At 35.4% G+C, this 21233-nt stretch overlaps 2 protein-coding genes across 9 annotated transcripts in view; one reads left to right on the forward strand and one right to left on the reverse strand.

Annotated features, from left to right (window-relative positions):
• LOC108758363 (cytospin-A) overlaps window positions 1-13568 on the reverse strand; it is a 63940-nt gene extending 50372 nt beyond the window's left edge. For all 3 annotated transcript variants that reach the window (XM_018503259.1, XM_018503265.1, XM_018503262.1), the window contains exon 1: window positions 13226-13568. In XM_018503259.1, coding sequence (XP_018358761.1) covers window positions 13226-13381 — 156 coding nt within the window. In that variant the 5' untranslated portion in view covers window positions 13382-13568. The remainder of the gene's footprint in view (window positions 1-13225) is intronic.
• LOC108758364 (chondroadherin-like protein) lies at window positions 3614-20896 on the forward strand. Of its 6 annotated transcripts, none has more exons than XM_018503272.1 (7): window positions 3614-3736; window positions 4083-4113; window positions 7590-7657; window positions 8707-9139; window positions 10612-10945; window positions 15324-15917; window positions 18648-20896. In XM_018503272.1, exons 4-7 carry the CDS (start codon window positions 8745-8747, stop codon window positions 20175-20177), a joined length of 2853 nt encoding a protein of 950 aa, XP_018358774.1. In that variant the 5' UTR covers window positions 3614-3736; window positions 4083-4113; window positions 7590-7657; window positions 8707-8744; the 3' UTR covers window positions 20178-20896. The 6 variants fall into 6 exon arrangements, with proteins under 6 accessions (XP_018358774.1, XP_018358770.1, XP_018358769.1 ...); XM_018503268.1 differs by lacking the exons at window positions 3614-3736; window positions 4083-4113 and adding exons at window positions 4822-5837; window positions 7235-7457; XM_018503267.1 differs by lacking the exons at window positions 3614-3736; window positions 4083-4113 and adding exons at window positions 4822-5386; window positions 5468-5837.
• The last annotated feature ends 337 nt before the right edge of the window (window positions 20897-21233 follow it).

The following is a 21233-nucleotide window of genomic DNA, read 5'->3' on the forward strand; positions in this document are numbered from 1 at the left end:
CGTGAGAATCCATTTTTCCGCCAGTTGCACTCTCCTTCCGGCTGCCCTCGATCAGAACCCTGCATACAAGAAATTGCAACCTGCTTCTTTTTTTTATTATTGTCTCTCTTTTTCCCGGATCACCGAAAGAGGGACACCTGCATATATGTATATATATATCTTCTCTATTACATCCCAAGTGGCTTGAAAACTTAATATTAGTACTTTTTATATATTACTATTTTTTAACTATTACTCTTTTAATACTATTTTTCTCACTCTCTCTTATAGTACAAAATATATCAATCAATTTTTTATTAAAAAATGTTTAAACCATACACAGGATGTTATAGAGAAATTCTGAGACATTCTTCAAAATCCCTGATACAATCGGTTACATATTACGACTACGATAAGGAGATCGAATGTAATCTCTTATTGCACGATAATAATATAATGAATACATCTTCATAGTATTGAGCTGTTAGGATCATTAAAAAAAATATTTTTTTAAATACCGATTTTAAGTCAGCAATCTTTTAACAATTTAATAAAAAATAAAAGCAGGTGTTTAAGTAATGATTTTCACATATATAAATATTCTATTACAAATATACAATCTACATTATTAAGCAATTTCATAACAGACATCCACGTCGTTTTTCAACTGAGGAAAATCAATAGCACGAGAAGGACAAATCAAGAATTCATACATCGCGTAAAAGATAAATAACGACTCTATGGGATAAATGACAGCACCGATCGTTGTCTCATTAACGATCCGGCCGAGATATCTCGATCGTCGCGGTTCGATCGTTGCGGACCATCGATTTCGCGTGTACTCACGGAGTTGCTCGCGCGACATCACAGAGATGCGGTTGATCGTCGCAGAGACGAGGATTGCGCGGAGCTCGTTTTGCAGGAACGATCGTGTCGGCGGTAGCGAAGGAATGAACGAACACGGAACTGCATGCGTCGCGAACGACAGCCCGCGCGAGACTGCCGGTCCCGGTCCCCCGATGACGACGCATCGTCTTTGGCATTCGGCTTGGATGGGCAAAGTAGACGAATGGATAGGTAGATGGATAGATGGATCGATGGACAGACGCCGCGAGCCGCGGCTAGATTGTAAAATGCGCGGGCGCGATTTTTGTACCTTTAATCACGCCGAGTACTTCGTTGGATTCGATTAAGCTCCGAGTGATTTCTCCTGAAATAAAGTTTATTCGAAATGGACGTCTCCAAAAAGATTTGTGAAATCTCGCGATATAACAATGGCTGCATATTCAATAGAAAAAGCAGCTTTGCAACTTGTAGAGATTCTTTAATTGATTTATATATTTAGAGGTAGAGAGTGAGGGGGGGGGGGGGGGAATATTCTCTTTCTAAGTTACTTCAAAATACAACTTATACAAATAATCTTAAATAATTTAAATTTTACAATAAGTAACATGAGAGAGAGAGAGAGAGAGAGAGAGAGAGAGAGAGATTAAGAGTAAGAGAATCGTGTATTAAAAAATCTTATAACAGTTATAAAACAACTTTTTCTGCTGTACACAGCCACTGACTTTTTTTCACATCTGAATTTTTTTATCTTTTTTATTCGTGCCAATTTTGTTGTCCCGTTAACATATGTTCGGTTATATTAGACAGATAAGATTAATCATTATGGAGAACGATTAATTTGCCTGCCATAAATTACAGTGAAAGAGTTAAATGTCACGCAATTTTCAAGAAAATTCCTGACGTAACATTAAATTGTCATGTTATTTGATTTGTTTTTCTCCTTAATTCTCGACTAGTTCACGTGCGGCTCATCTTCTATAAAGCACGTATGATGATTTAATTGAGCTAATGGCACGTAAATGAAAAACATGCGTGAAGCATTCGTTCATTAATTATACTCTTCCTAAAGTGTAATCAGACCTCCGTAGGTTGTATGATGTAATGCGCATTTCTGGACTAGGCCGTGACATTGCATAACGTATTAAATGCGTATCGTGGTACACAAGTAGCGCGAGTTATCGATGTACTGGCTATATAATAACATACATACTGCTACACGTTGTCGTCTCATCGTAATTAGTTTCTTATGAGAAGTTACGTATCTATATTAATGTTCTCATAAATTTTTATATGACGCAGTTCGATACAGTAAGAAAATAATTGATCTACTCTTTGTTCAAAATTAATTCTGACAGGTTTATTTAAAGTTGATATATAAATTAAATTATTTAACTAAATTTTCTGTGTTTATAAATGTTAGAAAACCAAATTGAATTTTAATAATAGACTTTTTTACCATTTTGTAATCGATTTTTTTAATTTAATTTAAAATATCGATGCAATAGATAATAAAATATCAACATTAATTTAAAGAAATGTAATCCTGATTCCATTAAAAATTTTAATTTTAAGTAATATGAACTATATATAAGGACGCTCAGAGTTCAACAAAATTGTAACAGATGAGTAGATTATGAGAATAAGTGTGTGCGAAGATTAAATAATTTTATAATAAGTCAAACTTAATCAATTAGTCCTTTAATTAAGAATCTTACAATATTTTACTTGGCTCAAATATTTGAGATCTCATCAGTAAGAAAAAAAAAAACAAGATTAAGACGTTGAAAACTGCTTGTCGTATTTAATTTTAAGATTGAAGATCAAGATGTTCAATGTCGCGGAAAATGTGCCTCGAGAGAAAAGTCGATTGCAAAACGGTCGACAAATACACCTACAAGTTCAAGTCCACTGCCGCAATAGCATCTCGTGTCTTCATAAATTTTCTCTTTTCCGCTTTGCCAAGGAGAACATTGCCAACTCTGCTCGAAACGTTAGAAAAATACACACTATACCAGAGATCGAATTTGCTGAAAATTCGAAGATTCATGCATTTTTATTTGTACTTGCCATGAGATTTTGAAATCGACGATTCGTGTAAAAATTAAAAATCGACATGTATACGGAAAAAATGATTTTGCTAAAATATTAAGAAACTTAGGTAGATACAGATCTGAAAATAATTTTGGACTGTTAAAATAATTATGTAGAACATTCAAACTGGTTGTTAGAATGTCAAAACATTTTGTAGCATTGTTTATTACACTTGAATTTTCCACATAATTATTTTGATTGTTCAACAAAATTATTTTTAGATCTGTATCTACTTAAATTTTTTAATATTTAAGCAAAGTCATTCTTTTCATATATGTGAGAGAAGAGTGGAAAAATAATTTTATTGAACTGTCAAAATAATTATGCAGAACGCTCAAACTGGTTGTTAGAATGTCAAAACTTTTTGTAGCATTGTTTATTATACTTGAATTTCCAAAACATAATTATTTTGATTGTCCAACACAATTATTTTCAGACCTGCATCTACCTAAATATTTAAGCAAAGTCGTTCTTTCCGTGTACACGGAAGAGGACAGGGTAGACGAGATCAAATAAAGGGAGACAGACAACAAGCAGAACGTTTTGAAACGGTACGCATTTCGTCACGCCAGCGTGTGCACCGCGTATATGTACGTCGTAAATGCAGTTGTTCAAGAGGGATCGAGACAGAAGCAGAAGGAAGAAGAGGAAAAGGAGAAGGCAACCGAGAGACGAGGAGGGTCGCTCGACGTCGTCAACGCGTCGCGAGAGACCTTGGCGGCCCGAAGAGCGTTACCATTTTCGCGGGGCGTAGTAGCGGATTGACGCAGGTGTGGACCGATCGGATCACGCGGTGCCATAGGCCACGCAGGGAACGCAAGTAGGTACACGGCTAACACGGCGCAGGGTGGGGCACGAAAGGGCGCGGGCGTTTTTGCACGGGGTGAAAAAAAGAGGCCGAAGGTGTGGACAGAGTTCGACCGTAAAAATCAACCTATCGAGCTGACGAATTGTGGAAAAGATTTGTCATGATTTAATCGTGATTTAACGGTTCGTTAAATATTGATTTGCATCGTTAGCTATTTGACGCTAAATGTTCAGATCCGATCCTAACGTTCTTTAAACCATAGAACTTTTCTATTCAATTATTTTCTAGAACACGTTTATTGACGACAAAACTGTGTCTCTCCGAAGTTCTTCAATTAATTAACAATGGTCTTTTGCAGATGTTGCAGAAGTATATCATTATTGACAAAGGTAAGGAGACTGCACAACATTTGCTTTTACATTTATTTATGTTATTTTATTAGAGATATAATCTGTTTATCTGTAACCTTTAGAGGAAGGATGTCTATTTTTGAAATTTTATGCATTTCCTTCAGATTTGTAATAATTCATTATATCATTGTATTTCTTGCCTCAAAATATGATGATTTTTTTAGCGCCACTATAGTATAGCTTTCCCGTTTTATAAAGGTTAAATTAAATATAACTCTCATATACACTGTCAAGAAAGAAAATGATTACAATTTTATCAAAATTATCATAATTTAACTACAATTTGTAGTCACTTTTTAGCCAACTATACATTTTTTGATAGAACTATAAATATTATTATTATTACTACATTGAGAAAATTCCATTTGGTTGAATCAACTAATCTCTTGTTTAGTAAACGAATCTTTAGTTTAGTTTAGAAGTAAAAAGTTTGATTATTACAACATTATTACTTGTTTCTGATAATACAAGTAAAATTTTACAATAACTAAATTTTTTATTATTTTATTGCATCAACTAAGGATTTGTTTGATTGAGTCAATCAAATGGAATTCTTAGTGTAACATTATAGTAATAATAACTATATAAAGAGAGAGAGAGAGAAAATTCATAACCATAATTATTTTACAATTATCATAAATACTAAACCGTTTTCTTTCAGTGTAAATATATTTTTTATATTTCACGGATATACACAGAAAGGTGTTTATGCGAACGCGATATCTCTCTTTCCCATCAAATCTTGCAAACAAAAATTTACTGTCAGCCACCCCCACTCGTCTTCGTCGCGTATTATGCGTCACCCTATATTACGCGTCTAGTTTTATGCCAAACTAGAGCGCGCCGTGCTAAAGATAGGTCGTTGCAAGCAGGAATCGGTGTGCATCCATTACCGGCGCAGGGAACAAGGGCGACCTTGGCCTTACGAGCTTATATAATGAGGAAGCGGCCGATTCACGAGCTCAGTCGTTTCGACGCGATATTCAAGCCGATCGCGATCTACCAAACAGAACGCATTTCCGGATGCATTTCTCTTTTTTTCCTCTTCGTATGCTCTATATCGATTTATACTCGAAACGTCATTAGAATGCTCCTCGCGCTTTTTCCAAGAAGAGAACAAATTGCATCGCCAATGCATTACTAAAGCGTCTATCGCTCATTTTCCACGCCAACGTAAAAGTTTTTATTTTTCTCTCGAGCGCAAAAATCTAGTTGAAGCGTTTTTCCACGCAATTTCACAAGCCGGCTAATTGTAAGTTACCGGTCTCAAGCGTTCGAATTACTTTTTTCGCACTTTTTGCTGTGAAATTAATTTTCGTTCTATTACGATCAGAGACAACTTCACAACGTTGGAAACTTCCACGAGGTCGTTAAAGAAAATGCGAACGACACCGCTCGAGATGGCAGTCGTTCGATCGGAAAAATAAAAGTGCCATTAAAGGAGCGCGCGCGCTGCTGCAACTGATCGACTGACCGGAGACCGCGGTGGGGATCTCTCCGCCGCGCTGTGGAAAATCAACGTCTCTTCTTGGCAGAAACGGAGGTAGCCCGTGGGTGGCAGCGGCGGCACGACAGAGATCGCGAGGCTCTTCCGCTTTTTTGACAGATGCGAGCGTCAGTGCCGCGCGACGCGTCGCAGTGCCCGTCAAAGTGAGGTCAAGCATTGTTTACGACATTGTTTACACATTGTTCACCCGTTCGCTGTGAGTTATTCTGAAACGAGATTTCAACAAGATTATACGCAAAATCCGTATGACATTCTCGAAACCCCGATTAGTGAATATTTAAAAAAAAAAAAAATCAATTCTTCTATTCTTTAGTTAATTAGTTCTTGTATATTATGTCCATTTCTATATATATATTAAGAAAAATATTTTAGTTGTATCAACAAGTACAAACCAAATCAATTCTGATTATACGAATCAGATTTCTGGTTATTATAATTGAGTTTCAATTATTAATTAATTAATAAAAAGGTGAAGAGACGGACTAATGAAAGTGAAGCGCTGTAAGCATTGCGTTATTTTTGTATGTGTAAATCTTCAATTTATTAGAACGTTTCAATTCACGTTCGAGTCATCAGCAATAATCTACAATGCAATGACAACTCGTGATAACTGGTAGGGTTCTCTCGCCAAGGATTCAACTCAATTTATGTAATTTTGTGGATTATTGCTGAAGATGACTCGAAACGTCCTAATAAATTGAAAATTTACACATACAAAAATTACGCAATGCTTACACCGCTTCACTCTAATTAGCCCGTTTCTTCACTTTTTTATTATTTTGACATTTTCGAGAGTGCGCCATCAATTTTAATTAATTGATTAATATTAACTATTAATTAATTACAATTAATAATTATTCTAAACTAAAATGTTTGATAGATTTAACTGTCTAATTTATATCTTTGTGGTACAAAAAAAAATTCTTAAAATTAAAATTCCAATTAATGCAACAGACTTTTTTCCTAGTATATCAATGTAGATTAACTTTAATTCTCGTATCAGGTTGTTTCTTTTCTTGATGAAATAAACTACAATGCTCATGAAACTTTAGTAATTAACGATGTATCAAGCTACGAAGATAACCCGCAGAGCGCGTAACTTCTTTGAACTTTAATCGAATTTACTTATCTTTTTCTAATTCTAAGAATTAGAAGAAGATAAAGAATAACATAAATCGATAAAGAATAAATTAAATTGAGATTAAAGTTAATCTACATTTATAGAAATGGAAATTAATCTTTTATAAAAAAAAAAAAACACTTTTTAATACAGAATCTCATATGTCATCTGAGTTAGTTTCTTTTTCCAACAATTGCATGTTGCAAGTTGTTCAAAATGCAACTTGTATTTCGTAATCTGTATTTAACTGCGTACCGACGCTGCTAAATAATAATAATAATAATAATAACGAATGTTAAAATTGGGAGAAGGATTAGGGCTGATTTCTCGCATTGAGCGCGCATCTGTTGAAAAGCAAATTTAATGCGACCTTGGATTTCTTTATTATGGTTATGGTCACGCGTACGAGATCGCATCTGCTACGCAGACTAAGCTCGTTAGATATGCAAAAAAATCTATTTGACTCTTTTTAGTTTGTTCCATGCAAACGACGTTACGTGAAGCTCGTTGGACAAAATATCTTCGGCGGAGAGTATCGTAAAGTCGTATTACTTTGTAACGACATCGAGCGTGCAGCAAATGCAACAAAATCCCGACGAAACGAAAATTTGGCATTAACCATGCACTTAACACATCAACACTTTAGGTCCGTGTTTATTCTCTGACCATGAGATCATCGCAGAACTGACATAACTGGTGCGATACGCAAATAAAGCCGTAGTACAATAATTTATTCGCCAATCGCTCGAACAATATTTCATGCAATTCTTTATTATTCTGTAACGTATTTTAGATATCGAGGTAATAAATTGTTTCGCATGTTTCTAGGGTTGAAACGATTCTGGCGAGCCGCGCCAGAAAAGTAAGCGGGTGAGATTACGCAATATCAACACTAGGTAAGTTTCCAGGTAAGACCGGAATCAGACTGTGCATTGAAGAATGAGATTGAAAATTGAAGGATTGAAGTTTGACCAATCAGAACAAAAGGAGCCAAAATTTCTTTGTCCTCATTGGTGAAATTTCAATCTTTAATCTTCAATGCATAGTCTGATTCCGGCCTAAGGGGATGTCCATTACGCACAATGTCATGAAAACTTTCACACCTCGTTTTGAATACTAAATATCTCAATTAAATTAATTAAATAATATAATAATAAATTAATTATGAATATCTCAATTAAATTAATTAAATAATACAATAATAAATTTTAATTAATTTTAGCAGCTATATTTCAGGATATTATTAAATAGTCTATAAAAGTTTTAATTTAAAAAATTTCTAAAAGCATAACGAGTTATATATTCACACACACTTGTATAATATGGTATATTTGATTTATACATGTTAGAACGATTTTGCTAAAATATCTAAAAATTTTACTCTATACAGATCTGAAAATAATTTCGTTGGATAAAATAATTATGTAGGAGATGGTTGCTAGAATGTAAAAACTTTTTGCAACATTGCTTATTATGTTTGAACGTCCTACGTATAATTATTTTTATAGTCTAACAAAATTACTTTCAGATCTATATCCAATTAAATTTTTTGATACTCCAGCAAAATCGTTCTTTCCGTGTATATCTTGATTAATATTTTATAACGTCAATTTGTAAGGACATTTTATAAAATATTTATTTTATATGGTACACTGAGAAAAATATGCTGTTGATTCAATTAAAGTCTATATTACGGGCTGTCACTAACATAAGTAATTAGTTCATGTATATTTTTATTGATATGAAGGCATAAATTATTATTTCAATAATAAGACTTTTATGTCAATGAAAAATATGTATGAATTAATTACTTATGTTAGTGACAGCCCGTAATATAGACTTTAATTGAATTAATAGCATTTTTTTCTCAGTGTATACACCAAGATCTAAATATATTTCAAAAATAATCGTCGATATTTTCGATTAAAGGCGTTCCCTTTTCTAGGTGACCCACTAACACCGACCAGGCGATCACAAGGAAGGATGGTCAATTCGATATTGCTTCTTTGGGCGTTGGTCGGCCTAATTGGCCAAGTGCACGGCAAATGCAGCTTAGCACCGATTGCCGACAACGATCGGTCGATCGCCTACGCGTGCATCCACGGTGACCTAAGCGACCTCGACGAACTGTCCGGCGAGACTGAGTGGATTGAATTCTCGGTGTCGCGCTTCTACACGATTCCCGACGACGCGTTTCACCGATTCCCGAATTTACGTCGCCTATCTTTTTACAATTGCCACGTAAATTTGATCGAACCCGCGGCGTTTCGCGGTTTGAATCGACTCGACTGGCTGATTTTTCATGGCACGAGGATCCACGTGGTGAGGTCCGCGTGGTTCCGCCACTTGCCGAATATCAGACGACTGGTCCTAGACAGGTACTGTTTTTCTCACAGTCTAATTATGAGTCCAACTTGACAAAATTACGGTAAATTTTTGGTTAAAAACGCTATTTAAACGAACAATATCAAGGGAACAAAATTTGGAAACACAAGTAACTGTAGTTTTTTCAACGTTAGTTCTACGAAAATACACGACAGTTATAAAAAATCATTATAACATAATAGAAATTATTAATTTTATTATTATCATCAATTAAAAATCTTTTTATTTCATTTGATCCGTGATGGCAGTCAACGCCACATTAGTGATTCATGCAAAATGTCATCGACAATACGATAATATTGTCGCAGCATCGCTATACTCATAAAATTCGAGGGCACCGATAGATCGAGGCCACGTGGTGCAGCAGCTTATGTAAAGCGTCCGGCAGTTATACATTCGGTAATGTCGATGACCCAGTTTTATTCGTTGCACCATTGCGATCGTGATGTCATTCGGTATACAAATATTAGATATTAAACTCGATTAGCGGAAAGCTCAGTGCTTGGCAAAAGTTCGCTTCAAAAGATCTAGAAATCTGAAGAGCTTTAAGAGCTTTTAATTCCACTAAAAGAATATTTCCAATTGGAATATTGAGAGTCTTAATTATTAGGATCCTTCCCGTGATTATCTAAATCTGAAAGCGCAATATTTTCTATTTTTTAAGATGTGGATAATAATGAATTTGGTCACTTAAATTATACTAAATTAGTGAATACTAAAAGTTGCTGTATACACGAAATAGCAAAGTAAATGTAAAAGCATACAAATATTTTAAACAACTAAAAAATTATTTAACTCCATTGTTTTACTTAATGACATATGGAATAAAAACAGTGACAATCTATAAAAATGATTAAAAATAATTCAAATTGAGTATAATTTGAATGACATTATGAATTCAACACTCAAGTTGATTATATAATGAAATTACATTTAGATATTTGATAAAACAGCCTTTAATGTGCTCCTAATCCAGTATAGTGCGAGTGACCGAATTAACTATCAGAATTGAATTCCGAGATTGTAGATTGGATAGTCCCACCTTCCAATAAATCTCAGCTTATTTGCTCTCGCGTCTCTGTCTCTCTTTTTTTCTCTTTTATCCATTATATAAATTATGACATAATTTATTCAAAGATGAAATAACCTTTAATATTTTTACGCTTATTCCAGTTTTCATACTTAAAGATCTCGAGAGTTAGCTTATGACGCATACTCTAATTCTCGTGATCTCCAAATTCGAAAACTGAGAAAAATTTCTGATTGAAAATAAATGAACCAGTATACTCTGATCATATCAATCAGAATTCTGGCCATCATAATTGAATATCTGGTGTTATCTCGATTAATAAATTTAACCAGAACACTTTGATTTGTTATTTTTCCATCAGAATTCTAATCAATGCACCTAGATTCTTTTTCCAGTGCACAGCACATAAAGTACATCTCGCGTTTCTTCTTCCAGATGCGGCCTGGTGCACGTCGAGCCTGACGTTTTTCGCATGTTACCGCGACTGGAGACCCTGGACTTGCGCGACAATGACCTCGATTGTCTGTCAGTGGAGGAGCTGTCATATCTGACCGCGCTCAGGACCGTGCGTATTGACGGCAACCCGTGGTTGTGCGAGTGCCGGCTGAGAATGGAGAGGTTCTTTCGCGAGAGATCGATCATCCAAGAGATTGAATGTAGATTTCGACCGAGGATCTGCACCGTGCATCGAAATCCGCAGTGCATGACACAGATCGAAATCCCGCTTCCACCTCCGACGATAACCATCGAATCGATAGAAAATTTCGAGGTAAATCAATCATTTATAATTTAACAATGACGTAACATAGCTTAAATTTTTATCCTATTTATTGTAATGTTCATTCTTACTAATATATAGCCTTGGCCATAAGCCAAGTATAAAGCATCTCCAACTTATTGCATTTTCTTAGAAAAGGTGATAATAAAAGTAAAAGAAAGATTAACAAAATAATAAAATTAGTATAATATATATTATTTTTCAATAAATCAGGGTTTTAATTTATTTTTCGTTAGCTGCAGATAGAATGTATACATCAATTTATGGAAGTGCTTTGTAATAATAATACTTATAATCGAGGCTGTAGATTAGCTTTAATCTCCATTAAACTTATTTTTTATCCTTTTCTAAATCTAAGTATCAGAAAAAGATAAAGAGCAAATTAAATCAGGATTAAAATTAAATTACATTGATAGAAATGGGCAAAATGTTTTTTATGAATATAAATCCGTTTTGTTTTAACCCTTTGGTTGCGAAAGTTTTCAGTTTATTGGTGTCAACAGATATGGAAAATTAATATTTCTGATTCATATTCATTTTTTACAAATATAGATTATCTTCAATCTCGGTTTAATTTACTATTTATCTTCTTCTAGTTTTACAAAAATTAAAACTAGTTTTATTGAAAAATAATATTTATTTTTATAACAATTTTATTATTTTATTTGTTAATTCTCCTTTAGACTTTCATTACCGCATTTTCCAAGATAATGCAATAAAGTGAGGATTCTTTATACTTATGGTCAAAACTCTCTATAATGTAATTTATATAATTTTACATTTTCATATTTTACACGTTCGGTAGAACCGAACCTAAAATTATAAAAAAAACAAAAAATAAGTTAAACCAAGATTAAAGTTAATCAACATTGATAGAAGTGGTCATCAGATAAACTCGAATTGAATATTAAGAATTTGAGATCTTTGTGAAAGCATCGGAGTAATATTAGCTTCCTAAACGTTGTCCGTTTTGCGATCTTATGAAATAAGCTGCAACCACATCGAGTATCGATATACCGACAGTAAGGCTGTACTGCTCAAGTCAAACTACATTGTTTTTTCGTAGTATCGCGTTTCAGTCCAAGCAAAATCTTAAGATGAAGCAGAAACGCCTCAATCGTTACGTATCTGATAATATCGCACAATGTACCTTACAAGCATCTCACTACTATGATTTTCTATCGCCTAAAAAACCGACCTTATCAAACGCATATTACGGGTGAAAGTCGAACTTTAACGTTAGTTCGCGCATGATAGCTAATTAGAATTTAATTGCGCGTTTAACGACCGTATAATGTCGTTGCTCTCAATGTTTTATTCTCCTTCACATTATCACACATGAAGAAAAATCAGGCAATTAATATCTAGATATAATTTAATACGAACGTTAACACGAGATATCATAAATGGGTATAAAATGCCGATGATACTTAGAAATAATCAGATTTATTTGTAGCGCGGAAAATAAGGCGCTATCAAAAATTTATATTCTTCGTATAATTCATATATCATAAATTAATTATATAATTTCGATTCCCATTTTCTTCAGTCAGTTATTTTGATCGATTTCCCGCAAATCACCATTTAAAAAATTCTAAACTAATCGCAAACTCAGCAATTTCGAAAAATATCAAGTTCATAAATAAATGTTTATCTGGTGTAGCACAATCTACAGAAAATCTTACGCTCATTTTAACTTTCTTAGCTAATGATCAATTTAGTGAACTCACTCAATTATATATATTCTCTACATTTGTAAATTTGAATGATTGATATTAAAACAAACTTATATTATTATTAAAATAAACTTAGTATTCACACACATATTTTTTATACAGGTTACGTCATTTTGTAGAACTAATCTTCTACAGCAGGCATGTCCAACTTTAATCCCAAATAATAAGGCTAACATTATAAGGATAAAATAATATTCAGAGAACTTAAGTAGTGTTTTCGAACGAATTGTTACAGTCCTCAAAATCTTACCGTATTGAATTCTTTTTCGCCGATGGCTTTGCATCTCAACTTCCGAGCTAAAGTAGGACATGCCTGTTCTGCAGTATTCAAATTCGAAATTGCCATTGCTGTACTTCAACGCCTCTCCACCGGGAAAATAATTCAGGCTACGTTCCAAAACTTCCGCTCCGAGAAAGCTTTTACTTTATATGCGTTTTACTATAGTATACGTTACGTTTACTATACCTATATTTCGAGTAAAATTTTCCTTGGAGAGAAAGTTTTGGAACATACTCAATAAACAAACAAACTCACCTTATCAGAGCACGAAATCGCGTTCTCGGTAGCGCCACGACCAACCCTTGCGTGTTGTCCGGCGTCCCCTTGGATGCCATTGTCTCCCTTCGACGGCTGCTTCCGAGTTCCGGCGACGACGCGCGGCGTCGCCTCGCGAAAAACCGCGCGTGACATGTAAATGACACAAACGGAAAAACGTCCGTTGTCGAACCCGGACGACGCGACGCGTGCACAGGTCCGCTCCGGCGAAAACCGCGCGCGACATATGGCGGACGGACGCACGAATCACGTGACCCGCGTGACGCGTTGTTCGCAGACGCTGAGCTTCCTTCCGCCCGGCCCTAAGGGCGGTTACCAGCCGACACGCAATCCTCGAGCGACCGACGACGAGCGTCCCTTCGTTATTACATGCGCGAGATCGCAAGTGTGGAAACGTTGGAGTCCGTCTCGGTCGACGCAACAACTCGATCGTCTCGAACGCAACTCTCAAACTCTCAACTCAAGTGAAGTTCGCGCGAGCCGGGTCACGTGGCTCTCGAGGCTATTGCCCTGATTGGCTCGCCGTGGGATTGACGAAAAATCGCGCGCGCTACGCAATCGACGCGCGGCTGATACGAGTTGCGTAGGAAGCAAAGATCACCGCGATATCATTGATGTAATTAGTGTGATTATAACTCCGTTCCGTCATTAGGTCCTTGTTGATAATCACGTCCACGAATTCGCTCGGAGACTCACGAGGAGAAGCAAAACTCGAAGCCTCAGTTGACTATTGTGACCGATGATAATCGAAAACAAAACGATGAAGATAACATAACATAAACTGTATATGTAATCGAATACGATGGAATTTTTTATGTAACTTTCTCCCTAGCTATAGAAAATGTGAAAAGTAAAAAATTTCTCCAGTTATCTTCAATGATAAAAAAATTTCACTTTTCACGTTTCTATCTCTTCAACGGCACACAATATATATTTTCTTGCACGATTGCTTGCATGTAGTAAAATACTGGAAATTATGCGTGGTATAATTTTAGTACGTGTGGTATAGTCCTAGTAATTTATTAGAACGCAACTAATTCAGCAAGAAAACGTGCATTGTGTGCCGCTGACTTTAGACAGTTTAACTCGATCTACGATAAGTGTAGTAAGCCTTTAGTCTTTTGCTGTAAGCTCTAAGATCTGTTCTTTATCGATAAACTCTTTGATGTACACCGGTATAATAATATATAAATTATATTTATTTCACCTCAATTTATTACGTCGTGTAAGTACACCAGTTCAGAAAATTCTTCGATATAATTCTTTCTAATTTTTTTAGCAAAAAGCATTTTCGACACTATTTTAAGCAACAATAAATTTTAAGCAAATAACTCAAGTATTTGTCTCAATCATCTCAACCATAAAATTTAACTTTTACTGAACGAGAAAGTTATTATAGAGGCACTGAAACAATGTTATATTTTAAGACAAGGAGTACAATGAAATATATAACAAAAAATATTAATAAATTATAACAAATCTTATTCAAAAGAGCTATAAAATTTAAAAAATAGACCTCTATTGTCTAAAATTTAAAGCTTAGGGCAAATTAAATAACATTATAACTCAGAGCAGTCGGAACAAAAGGTTAAAGTCTTGTTATTGTATATTATAGATCAGAATTTAAATGTTGCTACCAATGTAGATCATCTTTAATCACGGTTCAACTTGCGGTTAATCTTTTTCTAATTCTTAGGCCTGTTTCTATTGTAGATTGACTTTAATCTTGGTTTAACACACTTTTTATCTTTTTCTAGTTAAAAAAGAATATAAATGAAATCGAGATTCAAGTTAATCTACTACATTAGTAGAAACAAACTTATGTCCCTTCCTATCAATGTAGATTAATGTTAATCTCGATTCAACATACTCTTCATCTTTTTTAATTCTTAGAACTGGAAAGAGATGAAGAGTGAATTAAAATCTACACTGGCAGAAACGGGTATTAGAGGGAAAAAGTTACATGATTGCTACCACCCAGCACGAGCGGGTACGCTCACCTCTCTGTCGCGATCGGAAATTGCGATCGCGCGTCCAGATATTCCAGATATCTTATCTCGCTCGTTCTCTCGCGCAGGAACGTTCCGGCAACCGCTTCCAGATAAGCGCGCTGACGTCACTGGACCGTCTGCCGGACAGGACTACGTGGATTCAGATCGTGGGTCTGGAGATCGACCGTTTGCCCGCGTACGCGTTCTTCCGTTTCGGCAACAGCCTGCGCAGTCTGGATCTGCGGGATTGCTCGATCGGCGCGATCGAGCCGGGCGCGTTCGCCGGTCTGCATCAGCTGCAACGACTCACGCTCGTCGGCAACCGGCTGCCCGCGGTTGCCGCCCATTGGTTCGGCGATCTCGTTGCGCTCCGCCAATTGGTGCTCGCGCGCAACGGCATCGAGTACATTCAGCCCGATGCTTTGCGCCCACTCGTCGGCAACTTGCGCCATCTCGACGTGCGGTATAATCGACTACGTTGCCTGCCGTTGGACGAGCTGGCACATCTGAGGCACCTCGAACGACTCGACATCATCGGGAACCCGTGGTACTGCGAGTGCCGCAGGAATCTGGAGAAATACCTGATGGACCGTAACGTGGGATTTGACGTCACTCATGCTGATCGCTGTTATGAAGAGAACGAAGTTATTGAACCGACCGACGGATGGCAGCACCCACAAGTAAGCGGGACGTGGCGGCATTCGAAAGAAAAGATTTTAATGTTCTCCGAGGATGGATCAAAATTTTTTATCCTCAAACACATTCGGAAACACTTGAAAACATTACCTGAGTTGCTCCATGTATTGTTTTATTCTTCTTTAATATTTCATGAGGATAAAATGAAGGCAATTCGGATAATGTTTCCATGTATAGCTTCGAATGAGAAGACGAACCCTGTTGAAAATAAAAATCGGAACATAAGTCGAATGTAATGGGAAAGTAATAGAAGCGTAAACGAAGCTTCTAGCAGGCGAAAATTGAAACAACGGAAATAAATGTCTCTTTATGTTTTATTGTTTCAATTTTCGCCTTCTAATAGAAGCTTCATCGTTTACGCTTCTATTATTCTTCCATTACATTCGACTTACGCTCCGATTTTTATTTTCACCAGGGAATTCTTTTTTTAGGGCGTTTATTTATTTTTTATGTGCTGTTCTTTTACGCATTTGTTTTTTCACGCTGTAAATTGCATTTTATTTTTCTTTCGAATATAATGAATTATAAAAATAAAATAAAGCTTAGGTCCGTATATTCATAGTCGTAAATCGATCCATGATTGATTCTCATTTAAAGCAAGCTAACTTTAAATCAAAGTTTGAATCAATTAAATTTATTAAATCGTGGTTTGAAAAGTGTTTTTCAAATGAAAGACTGATCCAAACCTAGCTTATATCGGATCTCAAGTTGATTCACGACTATGGCTGTGATCGAGTTGCTGCTATGAATGCTTCAAAGCATTTGATTGACCAATTAGAAGAAAGAATTTTACTAATCGACCAATCAAAAAATGCTTCGAAGCATTCATAGCGGCAACTCGACTGCACTCTATGAATACGACCCGTAGTGTGTATGTGTGTATGTGTGTATATATGTGTGTCAAAACCAAACGCACCCTTTATAAAATATTAGATTCGTTCGCGTTGCATGCTTCAACATGCTCCAACATGTTTCTACCGTACATCTGTTCACTCCAATACGCTCGTTAGGGTAGGATTAGATGTGGTAGGAGCGTGTTGCCCTTATAGAAATTTAACCCTTACCGGTATAAGGTCGAGTCATTATAGTGATCGAGCGTCTCCTGTTCGTGCAAGTTTCTTTGAATCTTTTAGAGATTATAAATTATACTACATTTCATTATTTTCCAAAATAAAGTTTTAATATTTATTCTAAAAAATTGAAAGTATGTTGGTGAATTTTTAAAGATTTTTTGAATAGATGAAAAAAACGGACGGATTCATGTTTGGACAGATAAGGAACCAAATTGTACCTTGTATTGTAAGGGTTAATACTAATACTAGCCAATCAATCGCTTATTTTTAGTATTAAAAGTATTAACTTATTGTTATTTATTTTGTTTTGTTTTATTTTGTTGTTATTTTTTTAAATTTATTTTGTTTTTTTATTTGTTGTTAACAATACTTTTAACTGGAAGTTATAAGATAAAATATTATTGCGGAGCATCCATTTTGATCGAATATGGCCTCTTTCGCTTATTTCTCGATTTTCACTTATTGTTAAATTAATTACTAAATTAAAGATAAAATTTCCAGTATAAATTTATTTACGTCATTTAATTATCTTATGAAACTTTTGTTAAATATTAAGACAATCAAATTTGAATTTCATTGAAACTTATTTCATATTTATATATTTTCTTTATAAAAAAGTGATTATCGGAAATTTATTCTGAAAAATCTTAATATTTGCTAAAAATAAATCAAACAAATTTTATTTACCGATGAGAAGTAAAGTAGGAAATTCGAGATGGCTTCTTGAACTTGGACATTCCTATAGTCCTTTAAGCATTCTTAATTCCGAGAAGTGTTAGCTCCGTATGAAAGCAGCTGATTCATATTTACGAAATACTTTTCTTAAATTCCATTCCCGAAGTTTGTCTCATATTGATTTTTCAACATTTCTACTTAGGAGACAACATTATTTCCTTATATTATAATTTAATCAAATTTAAGAAATTTTCTAAAAAATTATAGAATTGTATAGAAATTCTGAAAAAAAATCACTAGGACGGTATTAAAGATTTATTAAATAGCTGGTCTCTCAGTGTAATTGTGATTTATTTTGATGCGCTCTTCAGACATTGGAACTAACACTATATATAGATTTAAGCTTGACGATATACCATATATACAATCGACTTTTAAGGCGGCCACTTGTTGCATATTTGCGCATTATGTCTCGATTGATTAGTAAAATTTAAATGAATCACAATTATACTGAAATAATCACAACTACACAATTACACTGTTTGATTAATTTCTAATACTATCTCTGTTGAAAATTTTTCTTAGAATTCACATAATTATTTAGAATTTTTATGTAAAGTTTAGAATTTTTTAAGAACTTCTATACATATTATAATTTATTTTATAGCTTATTTTTTTTACAATTTATAAAAATTATTTCTTTGATTATTTATACAAATTGCAACAATTTTTACAAAATCTAAAAATCTTTTCCAGAATTCTTTATAGATTCTAAAATATTCTAAGATTTCTAAGATTTCTTATTCTATATAATTTCTAAAGGAAATTTATCATTTTAAGAAAAATTTATATTTCTTCATAAATTTTAAATGTAATAAATTCTTAAAAATCTTGTAAGATATTATGAGAATTTTATTTCACCAGGATTTATACCAAAATTACTAAATATATCTAATCTCTTTTTAGATAACGATCCACGGCCACGTGCATTGGACCACTTTCGAGGACACTCTGAGCCAAAGAAACATTACTGTAATAAGACCGATCGATGAAGTTCCCACAGAGAGACCGCCGGTTCACAGGGGTACTTGCGTGCGAGACAAGACTCAAATGTCGCGGCAGGTTTTCACCTGTAGCGGCATCACCTCGCTCACCGAGCTGAATGTCTTACCTCATTCGGTCCACGCCATTCGTATCGTTCTTTCGAATCTGAAGACGATCCCAACGCGAGCATTTGCCCGCTTCGACGGCTGGCTGTCCCAGCTAGAATTACGCGATTCCAATATCGAGAAGATCGAGCATCGCGCCTTCATCGACCTGTATAATCTGGAGCGCTTGTCATTGCACAGTAATCAGTTGAATTCGATGACATCCGAGGCATTGGAGGGCCTGACAAATCTTCGATACCTGGATCTCTCGCGCAATCACATCTATCGTATTCCCAACGAGGTCTTCGACACACTGCCGCAGCTGCACATTCTTGATGTATCCGAGAACTACATGAACTGCCTTGGCGTGGAGCATATGGCGCGCAAAATGCCGCATCTGTATTCTCTCAAAGTATCAGGCAATCCATGGAGTTGCCTGTGCGGCACCAAGCTGGCCAGTTTCCTGGACTCCCGCAAGATACCATATAATCGCGACTCCCTATTCGAAGTGAACGACGACTGTTATGTTACCATGTTGCCGACGACGCCTCCCACAACAGCAGTGACTTCTTACACCCCATCACGGACTACCACGACTACCGAGCCACCCTCGATAGGCTTCTACAACGAGACCCTGGAAGGTTCCTGCTTTAAAATTCCCGAGTCTACGGAACCACGATATCGCTGCGTGGGTGGCAATCTAATATTGCTGAAAAACATACCACACAACGCTGTTTACATCGAATTCTACGAGGGTCATTTGCCCGTCCTTCCGGTCAATGCTCTTTACAATTTTCGAAATTTGCATGAGTTAATTATTAGGAACTGTGGTCTGAGAACGATCTCGCCTGGCGCTTTTCGGGGTCTGGACTCTTTGGAACGGCTCACCATTCAGGGTAACCCACTGACGTCGATCGAGGCGAACTGGTTCAACATAGAACGTCTCGAACGGCTGGATCTGCGCGGTAATTCAATCCGCTATATCGCACCGGGCGCTTTCCGCCATCTGCGCAGGCTGGTTTATCTAAATCTCGAGGGCAACGATCTGCAGTGCATCTACACCAGTGATTTTCAGGATATGCCAAATCTGCACATCGTCGAGTTTGCCGGCAACCCGTTGAAGTGGCGCTGTCGCATGGATCTGGAGCAGTTTCTCGAGACTCAGAAGATTAAGTTCGTTAAAGTGGAGAATTCGTGCGAGGGAAAGAAGATCATGAAAAATCTTCTTTATCAGAATCGGACTGTCGAGCTGGAATGTCCACCGGGCTGTTCGACGGCGAGCAATATCGAGCTGGAAAAGAGTTCAACGTTGGCATTTGTATTATTCTTCGCGATACGGATGTATTAGTTGTACGGCAAATAAGAACAAAAGTAAGGCCAGAGTTAAGATACTCAAAGACCTTGTCTTATCAATGAGTGAAATAGTTTTTGAGGTTCAATCATCATTGGAAGAATTAGGAAAATTACATTCGGATATTAAGCAATAATATTAAATATATCGGTACAATTCACGAAACACGAACTAATAGTGTAACATATATATTACATTAAAATTATAATTTTCCACTCATAATATAAATGTAATATAACATTTGTACGTAATAAATAGTTACATTACCTTGAGTAAGAAATTATAATGTATTGATGTAATATGTTACTGTTAGTTTGTGTTTCGCGAAAATTATAGATGCGGTAGTGATTTTGATAATCAACGGAGTTCTGAAAGTAAAGTTGCCTTTACAGTAGGGGAGGATAGATTTGGTATTGTTAATGTTGTCAATCAATGTGTTCATACCGTGAAAGCGCTTATAAACTAATAAATACGTATATTTATTTTTTGGAACGCATATATATTTATAACTTATAACTTTAAACCCTTCGAAGTCCTCGTAATATTGCGTACTAGATAATATCATACGATGTATACATATAGGATAATGCTTCTCGATCTCTAGGTATTTCGTTAGATTGCTTAGATTGTTAGTACCTGTTTGTCGCACGCTGTACACAATTATGGACATATCAGAAATATTGCAATAAAAATGCAATAAAGTATCGACGAGAAAATGCAAAAGAGACTCGGAGCAACTTCAACCAAACTTTGCTTAAATTAATTGGATTAATTTAATTGGCAGATTCGAATGACTGCTTGGAACACAATTTCTACTGTATAATTTGTTGAGTCTAATTTATAATATTTTGTTTCATTCCTAATGAAAAGAAATTCTCATAATATCTCATATTTTTAAGAATTTTTCATGTTTTAACCTTATAAAGATTTTTTTTAAATATCTTTAATAAATTTCTTTCGATTTGATAAGTTTTCTTCGGAAATTATAGAATTGAGAAATCAACACAGAATATGTAAAAAATCGTTTATATAAAGAATTCTTGAAAAGATTAA

Source organism: Trachymyrmex cornetzi, unplaced genomic scaffold (genome assembly GCF_001594075.2).
Source record: "Trachymyrmex cornetzi isolate Tcor2-1 unplaced genomic scaffold, Tcor1.1 scaffold156, whole genome shotgun sequence".
Lineage (NCBI taxonomy): Eukaryota > Metazoa > Arthropoda > Insecta > Hymenoptera > Formicidae > Trachymyrmex > Trachymyrmex cornetzi.